Raw genomic sequence first — 22,186 nt, forward strand, 5'->3', positions numbered from 1 at the left:
GTTAGGAAGCTCAAGATTTTTGTTAGAATGTTGGCTTGTGAAAGCCTACTCTTTAAATTCAAAAGGGATTCTTTAATGTCCCGCACAAACTTTTATAGGCTTCATGGCACTGACAATGGGTAATCATCTTATAATCCATTATTGGGAACACAAAACTGTTTCACAGTAATTTGGAACCTTCCCAAAAAAATTGCTCTTATGCTTTCTTCCTAAAAGTTTATTTTTTTTCTTACAATAGTGTAGAACATTTCTGATGCTTCTTGTTTAGTGTTTTCATCAAAGATAATTGTTACAACAGTACAGACATCAGGTTTAACATAATATATTTGCACTATTATTTTCTTTGGCACCATAGGTATTTCTTCTGGATTAGTTCCTATGTTGAACTCAGCATCAGAAGAATAACTTACAATTAGATCCAAATAGAGTCTTGAACTGGGAACTCCCCATCATCATCACTTGCATTTAAATTACTGGCATTTTTTTCTTTCCTTTCTCAAAGATCTTGGTTCAGGCTCAAAGCTGAAGTCTTGGGCTTCCCAAGTGCTTCAATACTTCTTTCAGCTAGAATATTCAGATCCCTTTTCTTCTGTGTTCTTATAGGTTGTGTCTCTATTTTTCTGCTCTCTTGAAGAAAATATTCAAATGACTGAAGCCTGATAATGCAAGAATAAAAATTTTGATCTTCTTCCAATTTACTACTTGGAAGCCTCTACTGAATATGCTGCCAATGCAGAGGCACAATCTCTGGTCCTTTAAACCCCATCTACAATTTGTTCTTGATGGTTTCTTCATTTAAGTTAACAGTAGACTTCTTTAAAAATCAAGGAAACTTGTGTTTAGTCACAATTCCACGATTTTATAGGTGGCTTATGTTACCCCATTTACATAAAAAACATTGTTTGGGAAACATTTGTTGTGAACTAACAAATAAGATAAAGTATTCTTTAAGGTTGTGTAAGAAAATGGCGATGCTGAACTTTGCTGTAAATCATCAATGCAGTAAGCAAAGCTTTGAGGGGTATAAAACTGTTCTCAGACTGAGCTGAAAGAAAAATAATTATGGAAACTTATCTTCAAATATCAAACAATTTTAAATAGTTTAGGGGAAAACTCTGCAATAATATGTACTGTGCACAACAACAAAAACTTCTAAACTCAGACTGTGATGGCAGTATCAGCATTCAAAGATTATCTTGCAAAATGACTTTTATTACCCAAATGACATAAGTATTTCTATTTTACAGTAAACCAAAAAGTCATTTATTTAATGAAAATTTTCTGTCAGATTTTCTGTACTGTGTGTAAGAGTAAGTTTGTGTGTGTCACATCGTGTTTGTGCACACATTCATTGACAGTTTTTATACTGTATCCAAAAATCTATAATTGGGATGAATTAAATGAATAAATAAAATTTCTAACTCAAGATCTGTCTCTAATGACCTCGTTGTCGACAGGACGTTAAACACTAATCTCATCCTCCTCCTCCTCCTCCTCTCTAATTCCAGTCAAAGCTAAGGCAGGGGGGTCTTACATGCTTCATACGGAGTTACCACTGCCTGTATAGCTGAGGTACTGAAAATAGCATATTCTGCTTATGTTCATCAGGAACTGTTGATGATAAATTTCATCATACGAAAGATAAAACAAGCATGTTTTTATGAAAAGATAAAAGAATATGAAATGTTTATGTTAACTGCGAACGTTTTATGTAACAGATTATACCCCATCGAAAAGTAATGCATTTGTTAAATCAAATGGACAAAAAACCAATATCATTAATTAACATTTACTGAATGAATACGTTGATAACAGCTGGATAGCTGCTTCTTTTAGGTACAACTAACTGCAAGCGCAGTAGCACACTATCAAAAAGATGTAAGAGTATTGCCAGTTTGGGAAGCTCCTAGATCAATCCTGCATGTGAACTTCTAAATTTTCCTTATAGGTTAGGTTTCGAAGTTTGTGGAAGAAACAGGGCGTTGTAAATTGTAAGATTCTTGCCGTCCAGTAATGAACAACGAAAAGTCTCATTCGCTCTATTTGCCAAAACTCTTGCCCAACTGTAACACATTTTCTTTAAGAGTCTGGCTATGAATATTCCAATAATGGAATTCTCTCCTGTTTTACAATATCGGGCACCTCTCATTTGCGGCCAGTATAATACCCATATATACATGCACATTAAATGCACTAGCTCCTACCATCATAAGTTGCGGCGAGCGGATAGGATTACCTCATGAGTTTCGGACTGCTGCGTTAGAGGCCAGTCTCTCATGAGAGTTCAATAGACATACTCTCCACATTTTATCTGCCATCGCTGTTACGTTTGATAAATGAAATATTCACTTTCCTAACCAGGAGAAAATTTGCAATACCGGGAAATTGTTATCGTCTTTCCATAAAAAACTAAATTGTTTTCGTCTTCCCATAAAAACTTAATGTCACCAAATTAGACAAAGCTTTGCAACATATTCACTAAAGCTGGATTAAAGATCAGGCATCAGTATCTATAAATTACTATCATTTTCTTCACATTTTACGCTATTTTCCTAGTAGTAACGAGAATGATAAAAAGAAACAGACAACAGATGGTTATTTTATCTTCTGAATTCTTGTTCAACCAGTACATCAATTCTGCACAAATTTAAATATGTGTGCATTGATTGGCAGTAACAAGACGCATTATTTGTATGAAATCAGTTGTGTCGCGCGATTAGATGCCATTTCTTGATGTTAATAAGGAGTGAAAAGTTTATTTTCAGGTAATGCAGTTGCTCACAACAAATTTTGTCTCTTCACTGAAGCCATCTACCTTGCATCAGTTATATGTATTTCTGACTGCAGTAAAAGTGAAGGTAAACAAAATTAAAATATGTCTCACTTTCTGAACATTTTAGGTGTAGAATTCGATAAAATTTATTAGTGTCACATAACTAATTAGTAGTTTCAGCTGAAGAGTGATGTTTGTTGCAGTTCGCTGGTGGCAACCATCTGAAATTGTTTTATTCCAAATACGTACATTGTAACTACTTAGGTATATGAAGGCGTCTGTTCTGTGCGCCGGCTGATATTTAGCAAAATATTAGCACTATTTAAACATCAACATATAATACCGGCGTACGCAGCAGAAATCACTTTCAAACTCACCAATAAAATTGCATCAAAATTTCGCGGGAAAGCAATGGACACCAGAAGAAGCTGTGTACGTGAACAGGGTTGTTGCTAGTGGTGAGGAGTCTAACTGTATAGATTTGCGACAGAAGTAAGCGTTCTCACAGCTTCTGCCTAGTATATAATACTTGTTACGAATATTAGTTTATCCATCATAGTGTAGTGCTTTGTATTTCTGATTGGGTGTGCTGTTGGATGGTGGCAACTACGATGCCCGCAAAAGATAGGGGTTCAGTTATATTTACGGTAGTTCTTACATGCTTAGGTAAGTTTAATGAATTTGTCCCATTATGTACGTATAATATCAAAGCTAAACTGTTATAAATGGCATGAATACATATACTGCAGCACGCAACGCCGTTCCAATACATGACTGAGGGTGTTTACATTGCTAAATGATGTAGTGCAGTACCACATTTATGTTCTTAACCTTTATGTTTTACTGTGTTTACGTAGTACCTACAGCAAAATGTGACTGATGGGAGTTGTTTTAGATAAATTTATTGTTGTGGTTTGACATGAAAATGTTGTTGGGGCGCTGTATGAAGTAATTGTATTGAAACTAACGTACCCCTTTTTTTCAGAGTTTGTTGCAGAATTAATCACTTTATAAAACAATATTTATCCCATGGAAGTAAGTTCTGACGACACCACAATACTTTTGGGAGAAAGGAACAAAATGGACAAAAATATTTTGGAAGCAGAGAATGACGAAAAAGATTTAACACAAGAACCAGACAGTGAGGTTAATAATGAAGTGCAGTCCCTTAACGCTAGCAACACCGAAATAACAACTCCACGTAGCAAAAGCCGCTACGGTCGTGCACATAAACCAAAAATATCCGACGATTTTTTAATGACTGACAGGAAAGTAGGTGCAATGTTTGGCCAAAGTCCGAAACGAAGCCCAAACAATGCAAATACAAGTGCTACGAACCGAAATGCTGCTTTAAGCGCAAGACAGAAAGCTAGACAGCTTCAAGAGGCACTAAGGGGCCCCAGTGTTTCACCTTTTTCAAGCCCAGATGCAGAAAGGAGAGGAAGTAACAATATTTCAGAGAACACTGCAGATCAACAGGTAGATCAGGAGCTGCCAAATAGTGAAAAGGTTGAGTTTGTGGTAAAGGAATATGTGATAAAACCTGTGGGTCAGTTAGGATGTGAACCACCTAGCTGGGAAGCTGGTGACTTAGTATGGGCCCGTGTGTATGGTTACCCTTTCTGGCCAGCACTTATTACTTTGGACAGGGAGTTGCAAGGCTTCACAAAAAATAAAGGTAAGGTGCTTCAGTTGCAGTTTGATTCTGTCAGTTAATTGCAGTTAACTGGGCTGCAGATTGTAACAAGAGTATGGTTTAAATCTCTAATTTCTGTTTTAACCTAGTTATCAAGGAACTACTATAAGTAGTGTTGTTTTAGCAGTCACTTGTATGATAATTTGTTAGCATTTATGTTCAAATTTGTAGTTATTTAGCATTATTTGTTCAGTATCCAATTTTTTAATGGGGTTGGCAGTGTAGTGATAATAATGTATGACTTACTTGTTTCATCTGTGCTTTAAAAAAATCAGATCAACAACACCACCACATTTTCTTTTCACTGATGTAAATGATATACTGCAAGTTAAATCAAAACTTTTTCACCTAAAAATAGCAAATTCCAAAGTAAAACTTACAGCTACACATATTGTGTACAAAGTTTACCTCATTATAAAAAGTACTATTAAGAAGTAGTTAATTGCCATGGTTTGTGGGTAGTAATCAGGTGCTCATCTTTCTACTGGTTTCATCTGTAATCTAACAAATAGATTATTGTCGTACACTCTGAATCAAAAAAAAAATGTGAACACCATTTTTTTTTTTTTTTTTTTTTTGTTGCAAATGTGGATAAAGAGTTTTACTCTGATTCATTGAAAGCTTATTTCTATTGTTTTCCTCATGATCTAAAATTGTGATGTATCTTTTGTTGTTTATTTATGCTTTCCAGCCACCCATTGCATACTAAACAGTGTATTTGAATGGCAGCTGAGGCTGTGTTAGTGTTCCGCTGCAGAGTTGACTTTGCAGGTGATTCTTAACTACATTCTAGTCTCCTGTCTTAACGTGTTTCTCAGCTTACACAATAATTTATCCTCCAGATTTATTTAAATTAAGTAGGCCTATACCATGAAAACTGAACTGTTTATTTACTCGGAAAAAAAAGCAAAGGAGGTTAATATTTTGTGTTTTAAATGTTTATTATGGCAGTGTCCTTGTAGTTTCCTGATGATGGCAACAACTGTTGAATGCTCGCAATTATGTTATGTTCATATTAACACAAACATTTTGTTATGAAATGTTCACTTTATGAGGATAATTAATTTACTAAGTGGACAAGAATACAAACAATAATGTGTCAACCATAGAGCAGGAATAACATTAATTTTTTATTTCATGGCTGGTCGTTGCTGACGTCAGCACACTAATCCGTCGCTGCCATAAAGATTTTACCATTTTATGCCCCATGAATAAGGTCATTAGTAGTGGGGCATAAACTTTATTTGGTCAAGAATACAGCCATATCCTGTTTAAAGGAAATGACCCTTTTTCACCATAATGTATTAACAGAACTTACAGAAAAAAGGATGTGGATGATGGGATTCATTGAACCATATGGGATTTTGAACCAAATTCCTCCCAGATGAGAGTCCAGTGTCCTAGTTGGAGTTTCACTTGGAGCGTTATGTAGGTGGCTATTTGAAATGGTTTTCCAACACCATATTGGTGATTATTTGACAGTACCCTATGTATTCATGTTTGTATTAGATGTAGAAATCTGTTAAATAACTGGCAAACTATGGTGTCTACTATTAATTATAGTTTTCACAGCTAAACTTCATTCGACTGGGGTAAGATTACTTGCAACCCATTATTAGAATCCAGTTTATTTATTAATCCAGTAATCACCATTCAATAATACAGAATTTGTCAAAATACAATGAAAATAAATGGCTCTAAAATTTACACCCATGCATAATATATATTTATAACATACATGTATAAGAACGGCTGGACAAAGCAAACTCCTTCTTGAATATGAGGTCACTTTCTTTAGCAACGACTGCCTCATTCGGTTGTCAGTATTATACTGTGTTCCTTGATGTATACACACACACAGTTTGGTCTAGATAAGTTATATTATACACAGTTTTGCTCTTCATTGCTGTACATATTGAGGACATCCACTGTTAACTCCTGAACCTTGAACACACTGCTATGCCCCTTGCGTTAACTCCAGTCAGTTCATAAAACTGGCCCCAGGTCCATAAACATACTGCTACGCTTCATGAACATCTTCATGTCCTCCCCTCAGTCCATATGAAAACCTGAGTATGCATCCTCCCATAATGAGAGAGATGTTGAACTCGAGAGAATAAAAAGACATTACTATCATACACTATGTATTTGGCATTTGCTTTTCTTGTAGAAGCATTACATAGTGAACTTGCATTGTAATGTAGCAGGGTGTTGTAGTTTCGCTTTTGTTGTTATCTCCTGTTCTCAGTTTTCTGTCTTTGATTGTGAAGTATGCATTACTTATCGAGGCATTAGATGAATTTTTAAGCAGATTCATGTTAATAATATAATTCATCTCTTTGGGCAATTTATGTTAACATCTATTATTAGATAGAAAATGTTGTTTATAAAGTTAGGTGTTTGTTTTTCCTTGGTAAACGTAAGTCTAAACTATCTTGTGTTCCGTGATTAAAGTATGGGATATTAGTAAAATAAGATCTATTGTTTTACCTGATATGGGTAACAGATTGGTAGATGTATTCTCATGGCGCAGTAAGAATACCCAGTTTTTTAATTTTTTTTAACTGTTCATTGCGATGAACCCATCTACTACTTCTAGTTATAATTATTTTACAGCCATTTTCTGTAGTGCCTTTGATTCCCAGAAAAGAATCCCATAGCAAAGAAATGAGTGTCTGTAGGGATATTAGGCATTACATCTCACATGAAATTGGCTGTTACAAACTGATGAGAGAACCCAAGGAGTGAAACATGCTGATGAAATTCTTTTTGCCAACATCTTTCTGTAGTAATTCCAAGTTAATAGACAGTCAGTATTCATCCATAAAAACCACGTGTTTGTTTCACATTTTGTAGACTTATCATCTACATTTAATGTGAGAAAATTATTTTCCCTTCTTCGTTCTGAATTGCATACTATTTTCTTGGTTTTCTTTGTTAGTTTATTATATGTCTGAACATCCTTTGTTTCATTTGCTTTCTCTAATAGGAGATTGGTGTTTTATCTGTGACTATGATGTTGGTGTAATCAGTAAAAAAGAACTTTTTCTTCATGCCTTATACTGTCTGGGATATCATTGATAACTCAGGCTAGAAGTGAGATACAAATATGAAACTGGTGTCTAATTGTTTACAAACTATCAAAGTTTTTTTCACACATCAGTAAACTTCCGCATGAGCACACATAGGCGATATTAAATTTCCGTCCACACATTAGCCAACAGCACTGGAGGGATCGATTCAACGACTGTGGTTATCCGTTGCCGCAGGTTTTCAAGATCTGGTACACATGTTCGGTAGACCTTGTCCTTGACATAACCCCATAAAAAGAAGTCTAATGGGGTTATGTCAAGAGAGCGTGGAGGCCAAACCGTTGGCCCATCACAACCAATCCATCGCCCAGGAAAGGTCATATCGAGATAAGCACGGACGTCCAAACCCCAATGAGGCAGTTCACCGTCTTGCTGAAACAAGACATCGGGGCGATACTGAAGCAGCTGAGGAACAGCATACAGTTGCAACATGTCCAGATACACTGCAGATGTGATGGTAGCCTCAGCGAAGAAGAATGGCCCGATAATTAGATTGTGCAATAGCGCGCACCAAACATTCACCTTTGGACTGCCGCTGGTGCACTCCATGACCTCACCAGGGGGTTGTTAACCCCAAATGCGCACATTATGGCGATTCACTATACCACTGACAAAAAAGGTCGCTTCGTCGGAAAAGGCAATTCATCTGAGATAACCATCATCGTCCTCAATACGTAATAGCATTTTGACCGCAAAGTCATATCGACGTGTACTGTCTGTCATTGGGCAACAAGGCCTGAATGATTTGCACTTTGTATGCACGAATCAATAAACGTTTGTGTAAAATGTCATGGATAGAGCTTTTTGGCATCTGTAATTCACATGAGGCCCTGCGCACTGATTTCTTCGGACTTAGCAGAAAAGACTGCCTTACAGCTTCCACCCTGTCTGCTGAGGTTCTCGGTCGACCAGACCTCGGAAGGTCAGCAACTGATCCTGTGTTCTTGAACTTCTCATACCAGGCTTTAATGCTCTTGACATCAGGTGGATTCCTTCCAAATGTTGTCTGGAAGTGTCTCTGTACTGTGGTTGGTGATTGTGTCTCACGGTACCACAGGACACTCTGTGCCTTCTCCTGATTGGTTAACATGGCTTCTTGGGCACTGCACCTCATCCACTACTTACGTAATGTGAACCTAAAACAGAAAAAAAACCTTGATAGCTGTAAACAATTAGACACAAGTTTCATATTTGTATCTTACATCTAGCCTGAGTTATCAATTTATGTAATCAGGGAAAGACTTTTCGGACACCCTGTATATTCAAGACAGCTTGTGAGCATCTGAAATGTCCAGTAACAAATGTAAAACAGTAATAGATCTCAGAGTCATACAGGATGTCCCAATAGAAAGCTTGTGTTTTGTGTCTCAGAATAAAATAGAGGTTGAAGTCTATCATGAAATTTTTATATATTATTGCAAAATACAGTTTAGGAATGTACTTCTTAAAAACAGTGTCATTTAAGTGCAATCCAGCATGCCTACGGTACTCATTTAAATCGTGAACAAAATTTTGCATGGGGACTCAGCATGTAGACACTGGCACGGCTGCCAGATTGCTGTGGATATTTTCTTTCAGTTGCTCCAGAGGTCGGATTATTGAAATACATTATAGATTTGACATATCCCCATAGGAAAAAATCTATAGGGCTCAAATCTGGACTGCATGGTTGCCACTTTTTCACTCCTGGAGATCAATTTGCCAGGAAAAATTTCACGAACTCGCAGTATAGATGCGTTGGACAAGTGTGCTGTTGCTCAGTCTTGCTGAAACCATGTTCTTTGGCTATAACCAAGAAAGTTGTGCAATTCAGGCACCAAAAAGCCTTTCAACATTGTCATGTAATGTTGCAAATTCACTGTAACTGCACAACTGCTTTCGTCATCGAGAAAGTGCAAAGCTGCTGTTCCTCAAGCCGACACTGCAGTCCATACATTAACTTTCGGTGAATGAAGGCGTTTCTCATGCTTCTGTGTAGGATTCGCTGCCTTTGAGTAGTGGCAATTTTGCTTGTTGATGTGTGACTATTCAGATGAAAATGAGAGTGTCAGAGAACAAGATGTTGTTAAATCAAGGGCACTCAGTTACATCATTAATGAACTGCAGCCTCTGTCTGGCGTCCTGAGGCTTTAATTCTTGCGTCAGTTGGATTTTGTAATGGTGCAGTGTAAGGTCTTTCTGCAGAATTCGGTGCAATGATGATTTGTGCATACAGAAAGAACTCTCCTGCTTACGAATGGAGATGTTAGGATCATCACAAACAGATTGAGTTACACACTCCACAGAGTTGCCTGTTCACTAGGGCCTTGATCACTTGGATTTCGGTTTGGCCAGGGCTGAACCAGTCTCCTCAAATGTTTTTATTAATTTCTCATTCACATTATGCAATCCACGATCACTGCAAAATTTCCTCCAACCTACAGTTGCTAAATCATAATTTTTGTGAAATTCTCACATGCAGAATGTGCGGTCTGTTCCCAAGAATCGCTCCATATCAATTGATTTGCTAAAGGCAAAGTAACCAATCCCCCCTCTCCTCCAATTTGTTGTGCATGTGCTGAGACCTCTACAAATACTCCCCCAATCTCCTCCAATTTGTTGTGCATATGCTGAGACCTCTTCAAATACACCATGTATAAAAAGGAAAATTGAATTCAGAAAACTGTTCACATAAGGGACAGAAATGCTGACCAATACTTAACTTTAGAAGGTGCAAATCCCAAGTACTGTTTGCTGGAACAAACAAATTTCTTGACAACCGCCTTTCATATCCAACTTCCAGAAACAGAATCTTTCCGCCAGGAAGTTAAGTTATTTTAATAGAAGTTATAAGTGTTGTAATCTATTTTTGTGTTTTTCTATTGATTGTACTTGAAGTTCACTTCTTAAAGGTAATTTTTTGTCAGGCTGTGTATTTTGTGATGTTGATCATGGATCTCGAGACTACCAGATTGGATAGTGCTAGTGTTGGTTGAATGCTTTACTAAGGAAAAAATTGCACAAAGTTAATTTATTTGTAATGTTTTTCCCATGTCAGGTCAGACTTACAAAGTGTGTACACATTTGCGCAGGTTTGTATGTTAAAACAGTAATAAGCATTTTAGCCAGACATTGAATAACTGCATGTTTGTATAAGTGTCATTCATTCATTTTGTATGTAAGTTGTTGTCCTTTGTATTATAATTAATCAACTTTTCAGCCATTGGACGTGTGCTGTCTCAGCCACATTTGCATGTTCAGTTTTTCAAAGACCAGGGAAGACATAGCTGGCTGCCATACTCATCTGTTGTGCCCTACAGCTCATTTACATTTGTGGAGGCTAATAATGAAGAATTGGCTGAGGTGAGTCCATTATAATAATATATTGTTTAGTTAATTAAGGGTAGAAAAGAAATGAAGCAACACTGCAACACCTGTAACAAAATTCTATTACATAGAGTTTAGCTATCTGCAACCATTACAGTTAGTATTGTTTTACATATAAATGGAAGTACTGACTGATGTTCATGTTTGCCTTTGCTGTTTAATATGGACAGTATATTATGGTATATGTGGATTATGGAAGTGTCCGATTCCACCCATACTGCTTTGACACATGATGTCATCAATATGTCGGAAATGGCTATTCTAAGCATCTCCAATATGGCGCCAGTGATGTTACTGCATACACACAGCAATAAACACAAATATACGTATAAATAAGACAATAACATCTCCCTCCTAAAATAAAGATAATTACAAAATCTACAGGAATAAGACACTTTCCTTGACCTATGTTGATCAATCACAGTTGATGATACCAAAATACCAATGCCTACAGCAAAAACTACGGAAATTGGAATCAGACTTTGCCCTTGATCACAGCTGACGATACAAAAACACCAATACCTATACATAAAACTACAAAAAATAGAATAGGTCATTTCCCTTGACCTATATAGGTCAACCATAGCTATTGATATGAAAAAACCAACACCTACGAAAAACAAAAGCAAAAACACGCGGTGTGTGTGTGTGTGTGTGTGTGTGTGTGTGTGAGTGTGTGAGAGAGAGAGAGAGAGAGAGAGAGAGAGAGAGAGAGAGAGAGAGAGAGAGAGATCCATCAAACACAACAAGACGTCGTCTACAAACACAACCAACTCATAAACTCTGCACCTTAATGACATCACACACCATAACACCCTTACGCCATGGGACAAAGCTGATGGGTGGAATCGGATGCTTCCATTTACCCTCACATCCCCCCCTCACTTCCCCCCCCTCACATTCCCCCCCCCCTCACATCCCCCCCCTCACCTCAACCCCATTCCCATTAATCATCACATCCCCCCCCCCCTCCCTCCCCGTTAACTTTTTCACTCTTAAAACATCCGAAATGTCATTGGCATTGTACCATAGTGTTGCTGTTCTGTCTTGTAAATCATATTATAACATGATTTTTATATTTCCGTGTACTATTTTGTGTATACTGCAAAACATCATGAAGTTGTTTGTTCTTTGCCACATTTCTGGCCCTCAGTTGCAGTGAATGAACTTCATCCTGTGTTAAAAATTATTTGACTGAGAAATTCTCCTTTCCCCATGGCTTAATTCAAAACTGTGTTAAAGAAACTTATTTAAAATATCAGTTAGCATAAAGTATGTAATTAGTCATTCTTTAGCAGAGTGTTAAATAAATTGCATCAAAAATGTTTTGCAACACATACATATCCCGGAGCAATATGTGGGCTTAGACGGAAGAGGAGTATTCTTACCATCAAAAAAGACATATTACGTTGTAGAAAGGCACTATTAAAAGACACTTTATAAAGCTTTCGGCCACAGCCTTCACCAGCAAAAGAAAAACGTACACCATTCGTACACTAAGCAAGCACACCTTATGCACACGTGACTGCAGTTCTGTCCTGAGATGCTGGAGTTGGAGGTCATGTATGCGTGAGGTGCGTGGTTGTATTCATGAATTGGGCGTGTTCCTGTTTTGCTGATGAAGGCTGTTGCTAAAAGCTTTACGTAAGTGTCTCTTAATTGTGCAGGCACAGTTTAATGTGTCTTCTTTACAGTAAGTAGCAATCTGTTTTTTCCTGTATTGTTGATATTCCTATCTGGAGTTTCCATTATTTAAAGGGGAGTATGGAATGGAAAGACTCGTGAAATTAACAAAAACACAAGTTCACTGTTATTATGCGGACACTGTATTGTGGCAGTTTTAGGTGGGGAGTGTTTTGAACTGTTGTCGCGTAAGATACTGTTAGAGGTCAGGCCTGAACTACCCCTGCCAAGCGCAGCAAGCAGTTGTGCTGTAGCCACTACCAAATGCTTTGTGTGCTCCAATTTGCTTTCTGTTGTGGATTGCTTGTTTGTTTTTTCTTCTATTTAATGAATGAAGAGACTAATCCTGGTACATAAAGGGATTCAAATGTGCCTCTCACAACAACAAAAGGAACCGTTTTGTCAGTTCTGCATCTGTGGAAGCACAGAATGCAGACGAAGGATGGCAGCCCTTCAAGAGGGAGGCAGGGCTTATTGCCCCGCACCGCTCCTTGTGCCTCAGGCAGTCTTAAGTTCTCATTTGTTTGTGGTCGCGGCTGACTGCCACAGTATACTGTGTGCATAATAAATAGAACCTAAACAATGATAAAGGCAAAGGAAGTCTGGGTGAAAGTGCACATTTTTGCACATTTGCGAAATCCAAAGCTGCTGGATAACATTCAATACTGTGTGTTCCATTACATGTATTGTAACATGCTTTGGTTGCCCTTAGCATGCTGCTGCAAGGTGGTAAAGACATTGCTCCTTGAGCCTGTCCCACTCTTTGTGGTGGCCTTCTGGAGGTTGTCCAGGATGAGAGGAGGATTCCTGCCATGATGCACCACAAATTTCAGCTTTTCCCAAGCATGCTAAATCAGGTTCATGTAAGCAGATACACCAGCCCATTCCATTTGGTTGATTCCTGTCTCTTGTTCACAAGCAGGGTGTATACGACCCGGGAGATCCGGGAAAAACCAAAGAATTTTTTCATCCGGGAAAAACCCGGGATATTTTTAGAATTCCGGGAATTTTTTTTTGTTTCAGTTTTCAGGTAGATTTTTGTAATTTTGACTGGTAAGAACCGACACTCTAACAAGGGATATTACTGTATCCCGCTACTGCAGAATAATACTTCAACAATGCAACATAAACGAGAGAAAAAACGAAAATAACGTAAATTGCAAAGGAAATGCGACATATACAACAATGACACACAGTGCTCATGCAAGAATCTGCCAATTGAAAATGTGTCAAAGGCTTCAGGAGGACTATGCAGTGCTTCATAACACACATTTTAGGTTGATTTCTGAATGAATCATAAGTTGAGTTATGAATGCATGCATAGTGCACGGGACGTCTCTGTCGGGAGAATCCTTGTCGCATCTAGAAATAAACTTTACGCAGACAAAAGGGGACGGGGCTATACGAGCTGAGGGAGTAAAGCCGAACGGATGAATGCCAATCGCTGTCTGATTATGTGGTTGATTGGGTTTGCGAATGATCAGCATTGTTATAATTACTATCGAAATCCATAGATTCAGACTACCAAAATGAAATAAACGACTGACAGGAATAAAAGGTGAGAAAGATTATGTACTATCCAAGAAAATGAAATGTTGACAGAAAATTTTTGGCCAGATCACTACACTAGTAAGGATCTGGCCAGATCACTACACTAGTAAGGATCAGTAGTACAGCCCCCGGCTAGCAGCCGCGTGAGTTCTATTCTGGAAGTAATGTGGAAAACGTGTTGTTCGAACACACAATAATGCCTAACGAGAAAATAATCGTGGGATAATTAAACCTGTGATTCTGGCAGGGTTAGTGAAGTTAATCGGCGAACAAATTTGACAGTGGCAGCAATAGCTACAGAATTTGTGATGACAAGATTGTTTGTTAGAACGAGGAAGGAGAAGAAATGGGGACATCACACAAATTATGCAAGAATAAGACGATTCCAAATTTATATAAAAATTTCGTAATACTACTTTTCGATCTCATGTTTGAGAAGCTGGTTCGTATGAATGAAATGTGAAACTATTTCCTAACATAAAGCATTTTGCTTGTAGTAGGCCTAATAGGCATTTGATATTGGTACTTAGTGGATTTTATTCTGTCGTGTTATAAAAATGGTCATTTGTGCCAAAACAGTCTGGTTTATTTGGTGTGTTACAAAATTGCTGCCATATTAGAAAGGCCTATTTTGTTTTATCTAGCAGACAGTGACAAAAGAGACGTAATCAGATTGAGAAACCACACCAGTCTTGGGTATTATTTGTATTAACAGCTTTTTCAGTATTAGATAATGACATTTTGATTTTTCATGTAGCAAAACGTTTGACGAACTTTGATGAGGTAATAGATTCTTTCGCAGAAAGGAAAGCACGCCATGTAAAGCTGTAGCAAGATAAGAGAGAAAAAAATGCTTGGGGCTAAGGTTTGAAGAAATGTGTAATTTCTTGCTTAATTCTTGTCAGTGTTGGTTTTATACATCCCATATTTAATTTTATGTCACACAAAACAGCAAGTTATTAACTAATAGGCAATAAAGAGTTTAGATTTTCTGTAGAGTTCTTGTTCTCTTGATTACAAAGAATCCCATCCGCTATTAATTGTGAGATTTTCATAAAGATGAGCAGGCTGTCAAACCGGCCGACTGGGAGGAGGAGAGCCACCACAGGACATTTCAGTTTCCACTCTCCTGAATATGGTTTGGACGTGTGGTAGAAAAATGCTTTGTGAAGAGTCGTGGCACTGCACTTTGGCATATTTAAGACCAAATAATATGTCTTACATTTCCTCGAATACATATGTTTTATGTTTCAGACTTTTCAGAAAGATGTGCACTACCAGATGAACATATTTTGAAAATTCAATTTTTTTTTTTTTTTTTTTTTTTTTTTTTTTTTTTTTTTTTTTTGCATTGACCCAGTTCGCAAATGTCTTAGATCCGGGGCTGATGCGCAGAGCAGTCTGAGTTATAGTGGGTAGTGTCCATGTGACCCGTGTGTGCCTTTAGTGATTTTGCTGTTTCCCCTTCATTTACTCTCACGTCAAATGAAAACAAAATGGATATCTGTGGCCGGGAGCTCTCACGTGAATTAAAACATTCACATAATTACGGAAGGCTGAAATATGTCATTAGTTTCAGATTTTATTTTATTTCCACCTTTCTCACAGTCAAGCATTAATTGCCTTGCGGAACAATGAAGTTATTTTTGTCTGTTTGTTAAAGAAATATGACTTTTGTTAACCTTTTCCGCAGAGACAGTCAATGTATTTGAAACGAAATGTTTAATTCCACACTACTGGATAGTTTCAACTGTTCACTGCATTTCAAGTGCACATTTTCTTTTTCTAGCATGTATGGCATTATGCCATAATAAAGAACCAAACATGATATAGTACTGTACTGGTGCTCCAAGAAAATTTACATCCCGAAAACCACACTGAAAAGCTTAATATCAGGTCGAGGTCTACTTCATTGGGAATCTGGACATACAAATGTGCCCTTTACGTATGCACTTTAAATGTGCACATTGTATTATGGGTCACGAAATTCCAATGCTCTGGCAGTATCCTCTGATGTCTTGTTTCTTTTATGACATAGTGTATGATCTTTCAGTTTTACACGTACGTACATAAGGGCTTCCTACGTCATGATAGCCACCCAAGAGCGGTGTCACCTGTTATCTGCACACTCTGGCAAATGCTGAAACAAACCTATTTCTAACAGGTCGTGGGAAAATATTGCGAATGGTGGTTTGAAAAGCGTTAATTTCAGAGTAAATATCCTTTTACATAAGTTGAACTGTGTGCAACAATGTACCATGAATTTATTAAATAACAGAGCATTGGACTCTCATTTAAAAATCAACTCTTTGATGATGAGCCATTAGAAGAATTTCGAACCCTGAAGATCAGAAATTTATGTCATTATTAAAAATTTTACTGGCACATTTTTGTGATATATCTAAAAGTGTAACACACGCAAAAAAGATCAACAGTATATGCGAAAGCTGAGCTTCTCTAGCAGCTTGAGACCAATATTATATGTGAAAGCTTTTCTTTTCTTGTAGCAACACTATGTATATTAATTTAAACTATTAACTTTCCCTGTTTATGTGTTCGTGCTACTTAACAGTGATGTTGCTGTTGGCTGACTACATCGCGTGTCCTATGCTCTGAATATCCACTGCCATCAGCTGGCGAGATCACGTGACATGAGCTACGAATGGCTTACAAAATCGCATCGAAATCCCGATTTCAATTATTCGGAAAGTAACATGCTGTGTTTGGTGGAATTCCAATGTATACTTTCGTAATACGAAAATACACAGCGTACATGTTGCTGCACATCAAAGATATTTCCAAAACGTATCTTTTTTCCTGAGTTTCGTTTTCTGAAGTGCCGGGAAATTGTACGCCCGTGTATAAAACCATAACCATTCATAGGATTGATAAGGGAAAATATACTGTCACCTGGGAGAAAGTGTATTTTTAACCGGGAAATCCGGGAAAAATCTGGGAATTTTTTTTCCTTGTCCACGTATACACCCTGACAAGGTAGACGTCATGTACCCATGTCTTGAAAAGGAACCCAACACTGTAGAGTTAAACAATAGTTAGGAAACTCCTCTCCCAATATTGTACAGCCCTAAAGTTAGGGTTCCCACACACTGCAGCCTCACTGCTGACACCTCTCAGCCCTCACGGCCATCTCGCTTTTTGCTTGGAGTATTTGCGCTGTAGTAGTTCGCGTGGTTAGCTGAGCACATTATTTCCAGTGGTGTAAAATGAAAACTGTGCTCTCTGCATCATCTTACACCAGTTACAGGATTCATAAGGGATAAAAAGTAAAACTTTTTAAGAGGGGCCATCCACATTCGAACCATGAAGTTAATTTGCTAGCACCTATCACGAAGAGTCATGGAAAGCTATGATGGAGGAGCAGTTGATTTGTATAGTCAGTGATGTACTGATGATTTTTTTTTATCTCGGTGGAAATATTATACGCTTAACTTAACAGTTTTAATATACCAGGTGCTAGAGTGTAATGAAATGAATCTTCAAACAAAAACACTTGGTTTACAAAGACAACTTCAGTCGTAGAGTAAATAATTTAAATTTGTGTCTTCATTTTCTGCTTTTCCCATATCTTGGTGTTTCTAGTGCTGTGTGTACCAACAACAGAAATGTCTGTAAACAGCTAAAGCAGAGAATGAGGAAAGAGCCATCCTCTCATGAGTGATTCATATCGTGTTATTACCACAACCAAGATTTGTATTTCAGACAGAATCATTAATAACATGTCAATATAAAGAGTACAAATGTGATACACAATCTTAAAAAAATTGATCTTGTAGAGCTGGTTGACTAGAGTGAGGTCTGTTTTTATTGAGTGCAGGAATGACATGTACAGGGAGACGGGATTGCCAGTTATTTATGTAATCTCCCATTTGAGAGCATATCCTTGCCGCAAAAATGAGGGAGCTGTATGACTGAGAAAAGGCAATCAGAAAGTTGGAGTGTCTGATTGTTCCTGTGATGATGCACATAAGGTTGAGCTGTGAGTCAGCAAGTGTAGTGTACGGGCTGTTGATCCAGACTGCAGTACAGTATTCTGCCACAGGAAACACCAGTCAAGAAGTTCTTAGCATTGGAGCAAATGAAACCCACATCGTACCACAAAGTTTCTACAATATGTTTCTTTGTGTCATCTTGGTGAGAGTTCTTAGAAAATGCTCTTTAAAATTGAGCACTCTGTCAAGATCTGGATGGATAAGTTTACTGATAAAGAGTTGGCTGATATGTGCCTCATGTATTGGGTCACTGAAAGCAAGGAAGAGTTGCACGATAACGCTATACTGAACTGTTCCAGCAGTGGTGGGAGCCACATCACAGTAGTTTCATTTGAGGGTGGTTGCATCATTCAGTGTTGTGTAGTGTAAATTTTTGTAATCGGTTATTACAGGTATCTCCACTTTAGTAAAGGTATTTTCACAGAATCAGGGGTGATTGCGGTAATAAACCGAATCAATCATAATTACACTGTTACTCTGCAAAGAGCTGTCAGAGACGTTGTATATATTGTACCAAAATACTCCATAGGTGTCACTGAACAGCTTTTGTTTGCCTGTGTGTAATAGGAACATCAATAAACAGCAGAAGCAAAATGTGAAGAAAAGACATTAAGATTTATTTAGCCAATAGCTGTTCATTGACTGCCACGTAGTATCTTCCATTTGGCTACCTCTAATGTGAAATGGAGATGAATTTTCATCATCAGCTCTGTGCAGTGAACAAGCACAGCACATTGTTTGCACATTGTAATATTTACATATGACAAAAATTACGGTTCTTGGTGAGGAGAAAGAGGAAGTGGTATGGAATGCGCGTTTGAATGCAAAACATTTACACTACGGATACTTCCATCAGTTCTTTCAACAGCTCAGAAATTATCTGGAGCACTTTTTCAGACAGTTACAGACATTGTTTTAAGGTCATCACAATGAACCTTCCTTATTCTAAACAAGGGATGATCCAGGATGGAGTAATGATAATTCATATTTCCTGTGAGGTAATATTTTGTCAGTTTTATTTATGTCTAATCCCTGTCCCAAATCTTTCGTATGTTGAGTTCTGTTATGATGTCTTTCTGGATAAAACTGATATTTTTTAGTGAAATAGTGCTACCACACACACACACACACACACACACACACACACCACAGCTCAAATTTCAGGATGGCCGGCAATGGTTCCTGCTCTTAACACAAACCAGCTTTATATCCTCAACTGGCAAGTGGTAGTGTTCAAGCAGCAATGTTGCAGGGTAAATGTGATGATAACAGGAGGCTGGTTTCACTATCATCGAGCTGTGCGGACTATGTGCAAGCAGGGTAGCCTGCAGCATAACCATGCATTCAGTAGTGATGATTGGTGTCACACATCTGAACATGATGCCAAACTACATCATGACTGGCCCAGCTCTCCACTGAATGCCGCAGGACTGTTTACCTGAAATATTGGTGCCTTCGACTGAAATGTGCATTTGTGCATGGCGACCTCAACACTCATCAACAAACATCATTTGGACAAATCCTACACTTGACCCCATTAGATGCACCTTGCCTATCTCCTTCGCTTACCATGATGCTGGGAATTTTTACTGTTATATTTAATGGAAACATGGAATCCAAATGGAGCATGTTGAGAAAGAAACATGGTGTCCTCCCAGTCCACTGGGTGCTGAACCGCACAATAACCCTGGGTTCGGTATGGGGTGGCGGTGGGGTGGGTGGACTGCTGTGGCCTCTTGTGAGATGGTGAACCACTGAGGGTTATGGCGGGATGAAGCCTCTCTGTCGTTTCTAGGTCCCCGGTTTAATACAGTGCAATACAAGCAGTATAGTGATAGTTTACTGGTGATACATTGTGCAAATTAAGTTCTTATTAATTGCTTGTCTTTTGTCAATACCTACCTTAACTCTTGTCTACATGATAGGTGGATGAATCATTTAATGGTTGCTGTTGCAATGTCATCAGATGAAATGGGGAAGACCTTCAAAAGAGTAGGCTTGAGATAGCAATATATGAAGCATCGTTGTTTAAACAAACCATGTGGATGTGTTGTTTGACAGTGGCCTATGACATCACTAGTTTGTATACTTAGATTAAAATTCGTTGTTGATTCACAGATGTCAGTACTAGGGAGCAAAGTTACTGGCTTGTACCCAATGTGCCACTTGCTCATACGATTGATAGTTGTGCCTGGAAAAAAAAGAAGAAGAAGAAGAAGAAGAAGAAAGTACTTGTGGGCTGTAATCACAATCGTTCTTGGTAGTAGAGAAAGTGGTGGTGGTGACTACAGCAACTATAGGGATGGCAATGTGTACAATTGTACAATACCACGATCACCTCACCTCCCATCCCCTTCCCTCCTACCCTATGCAGCACCTGACAAGGCACTTCTGCCTGTGCCTGCAAAACAGGCAACATAGCATGTACGTGTAGGCTGAGAAACAGCTGTGTTTGGTGATGTCTTGCTCCACCACTTCACTCGTTGTAACTCCAGTAACAAAGTTATTGAAGTGTACAGTGTATTATGGCAGCTTTGTACCTGGGGTTTATGTTGTCACTTTCTCAACAGTTGTTGCAATCCTTTCTAAAAGGCTTAAAGTTTTAGATACTGATTCGAGAAAGCTCAAATAGATTCATACAACAAAGCCTTGTCTCTTGTGTACATGCCCATCATCACTGTGCACTTCACACAAGAGTTTGAGAAACTAGTTTTAGAACCACTTTCAGACTTTCTCAGATATTCCATGCTCAAACAGCACATAGGAAAAATTAAGATCTCCATATTTTCCTTTGAGCTCTGATTTCGTTTATTTTATCATGATCATCATTTCTGACAGTGTAGGTGTGAGTCAACAAAATGTTTTTACATTTGGGGAAGAAAGTCGGTTATTGTCATTTTGTGAAAAGATCTTGCTGCAGTGATAAACATATTTGTCTCAGTATTTGTCACCGCAACTCACTTATCGTATCAGTTACACTGTCTCCCTTGTTTTGTGGTATTACAAAGCGAGCTGCTGCTCTTAGATCTTCTTTGATATCGCCTGTCAACCCCAGTGTAGGCAGTCTCTCTGGTAGATTGGATGCATCCTTTGTGTTCTGCAAATAAAACACAGTCATTAGTTCACCTTTTTCACAACACTTTCTATATGACGGTTCTAATTTAAATTGTTCTTAATTGTAATCACTAGATATTTAGCATTTTCTAGTACTCGTATGGAGAACTTGACACTGCTCATTGCTCAGGGCAGGTGTCAGTTTTCATACCGTGCAGATATCTTGTCTAAATTGTTTTGATCTTATGATGAATTTAGTCGATAGGAAATGACAGCACCATCTGTAAATAATCTCCTATCTCAGCCTGTTAGCTCTTCCATTTGTTTGGATGATCTTCACGGTGCCATCTATTGGCAGGTGGTGTCATTGGCATCGCTACTGGTCTTCCCTTCAGGGAACAAACTCTGGGGAATTAAACTTCTCCTAGTGGCTTGGCTGACCTTATCTCGTCGTGAGATCATTTTAGCTAGGTTGCATATTTAGGACTGTTTTTTTTTGGCCATTGTTTAGTGGTAATCCCCCACCACTTTGTGTTCATTGTCATCAACCTTTGAAGATTTGCCATTTCCTGACTGAACGCCCTTGTTTTGAGTGTTTGTTTGTTGTCAGAGCTATTGGCTGTTTCAGTGAATGATGTGCGGGCTGTCGACCACGTTTATTTTTTGTCTGTTGTATCAATATGGCGAAGGACATTTAATCTTTGATTTGTGACCTCTGCAGTCTCTGTGGTGTATTTTTTGGACCTTTCTCCGAGGGGAAGTCCGTGGTTTTAGCTCTCTTTCCTTCCATCGATTGGACGTAACATGAAGTATGACCATTCATGGGAAATCACTAATCATCTTGTAGGACAAATGGAACAAACCTCTTTTGGCATGCAGTTTTAATAGGAGATGCTTGTAAGGAGTGGTGTCAAAAGCCTTCTGGAAATCTAGGAAAGTGGAATTAACTTGAGATTCCCTG

At 38.2% G+C, this 22,186-nt stretch overlaps 1 protein-coding gene across 3 annotated transcripts in view; it reads left to right on the forward strand.

The window, feature by feature from the left end:
- The first annotated feature begins 2,840 nt into the window (after positions 1–2,840).
- The window catches only part of LOC126175651 (histone-lysine N-methyltransferase NSD3), a 107,732-nt gene continuing 88,386 nt past the window's right edge, over positions 2,841–22,186 (forward strand). Inside the window, exons 1-3 of one of the 3 annotated variants that reach the window (XM_049922545.1) lie at positions 2,841–2,858; positions 3,759–4,451; positions 10,761–10,903. In XM_049922545.1, coding sequence (XP_049778502.1) covers positions 3,803–4,451; positions 10,761–10,903 — 792 coding nt within the window. In that variant the 5' untranslated portion in view covers positions 2,841–2,858; positions 3,759–3,802. Of the gene's footprint in view, positions 2,859–3,060; positions 3,440–3,758; positions 4,452–10,760; positions 10,904–22,186 lie in introns of those variants that run through there. The other 2 variants (XM_049922543.1, XM_049922544.1) reach the window with 2 other exon arrangements.

The sequence above is a fragment of the Schistocerca cancellata genome, chromosome 3, assembly GCF_023864275.1.
Source record: "Schistocerca cancellata isolate TAMUIC-IGC-003103 chromosome 3, iqSchCanc2.1, whole genome shotgun sequence".
Lineage (NCBI taxonomy): Eukaryota > Metazoa > Arthropoda > Insecta > Orthoptera > Acrididae > Schistocerca > Schistocerca cancellata.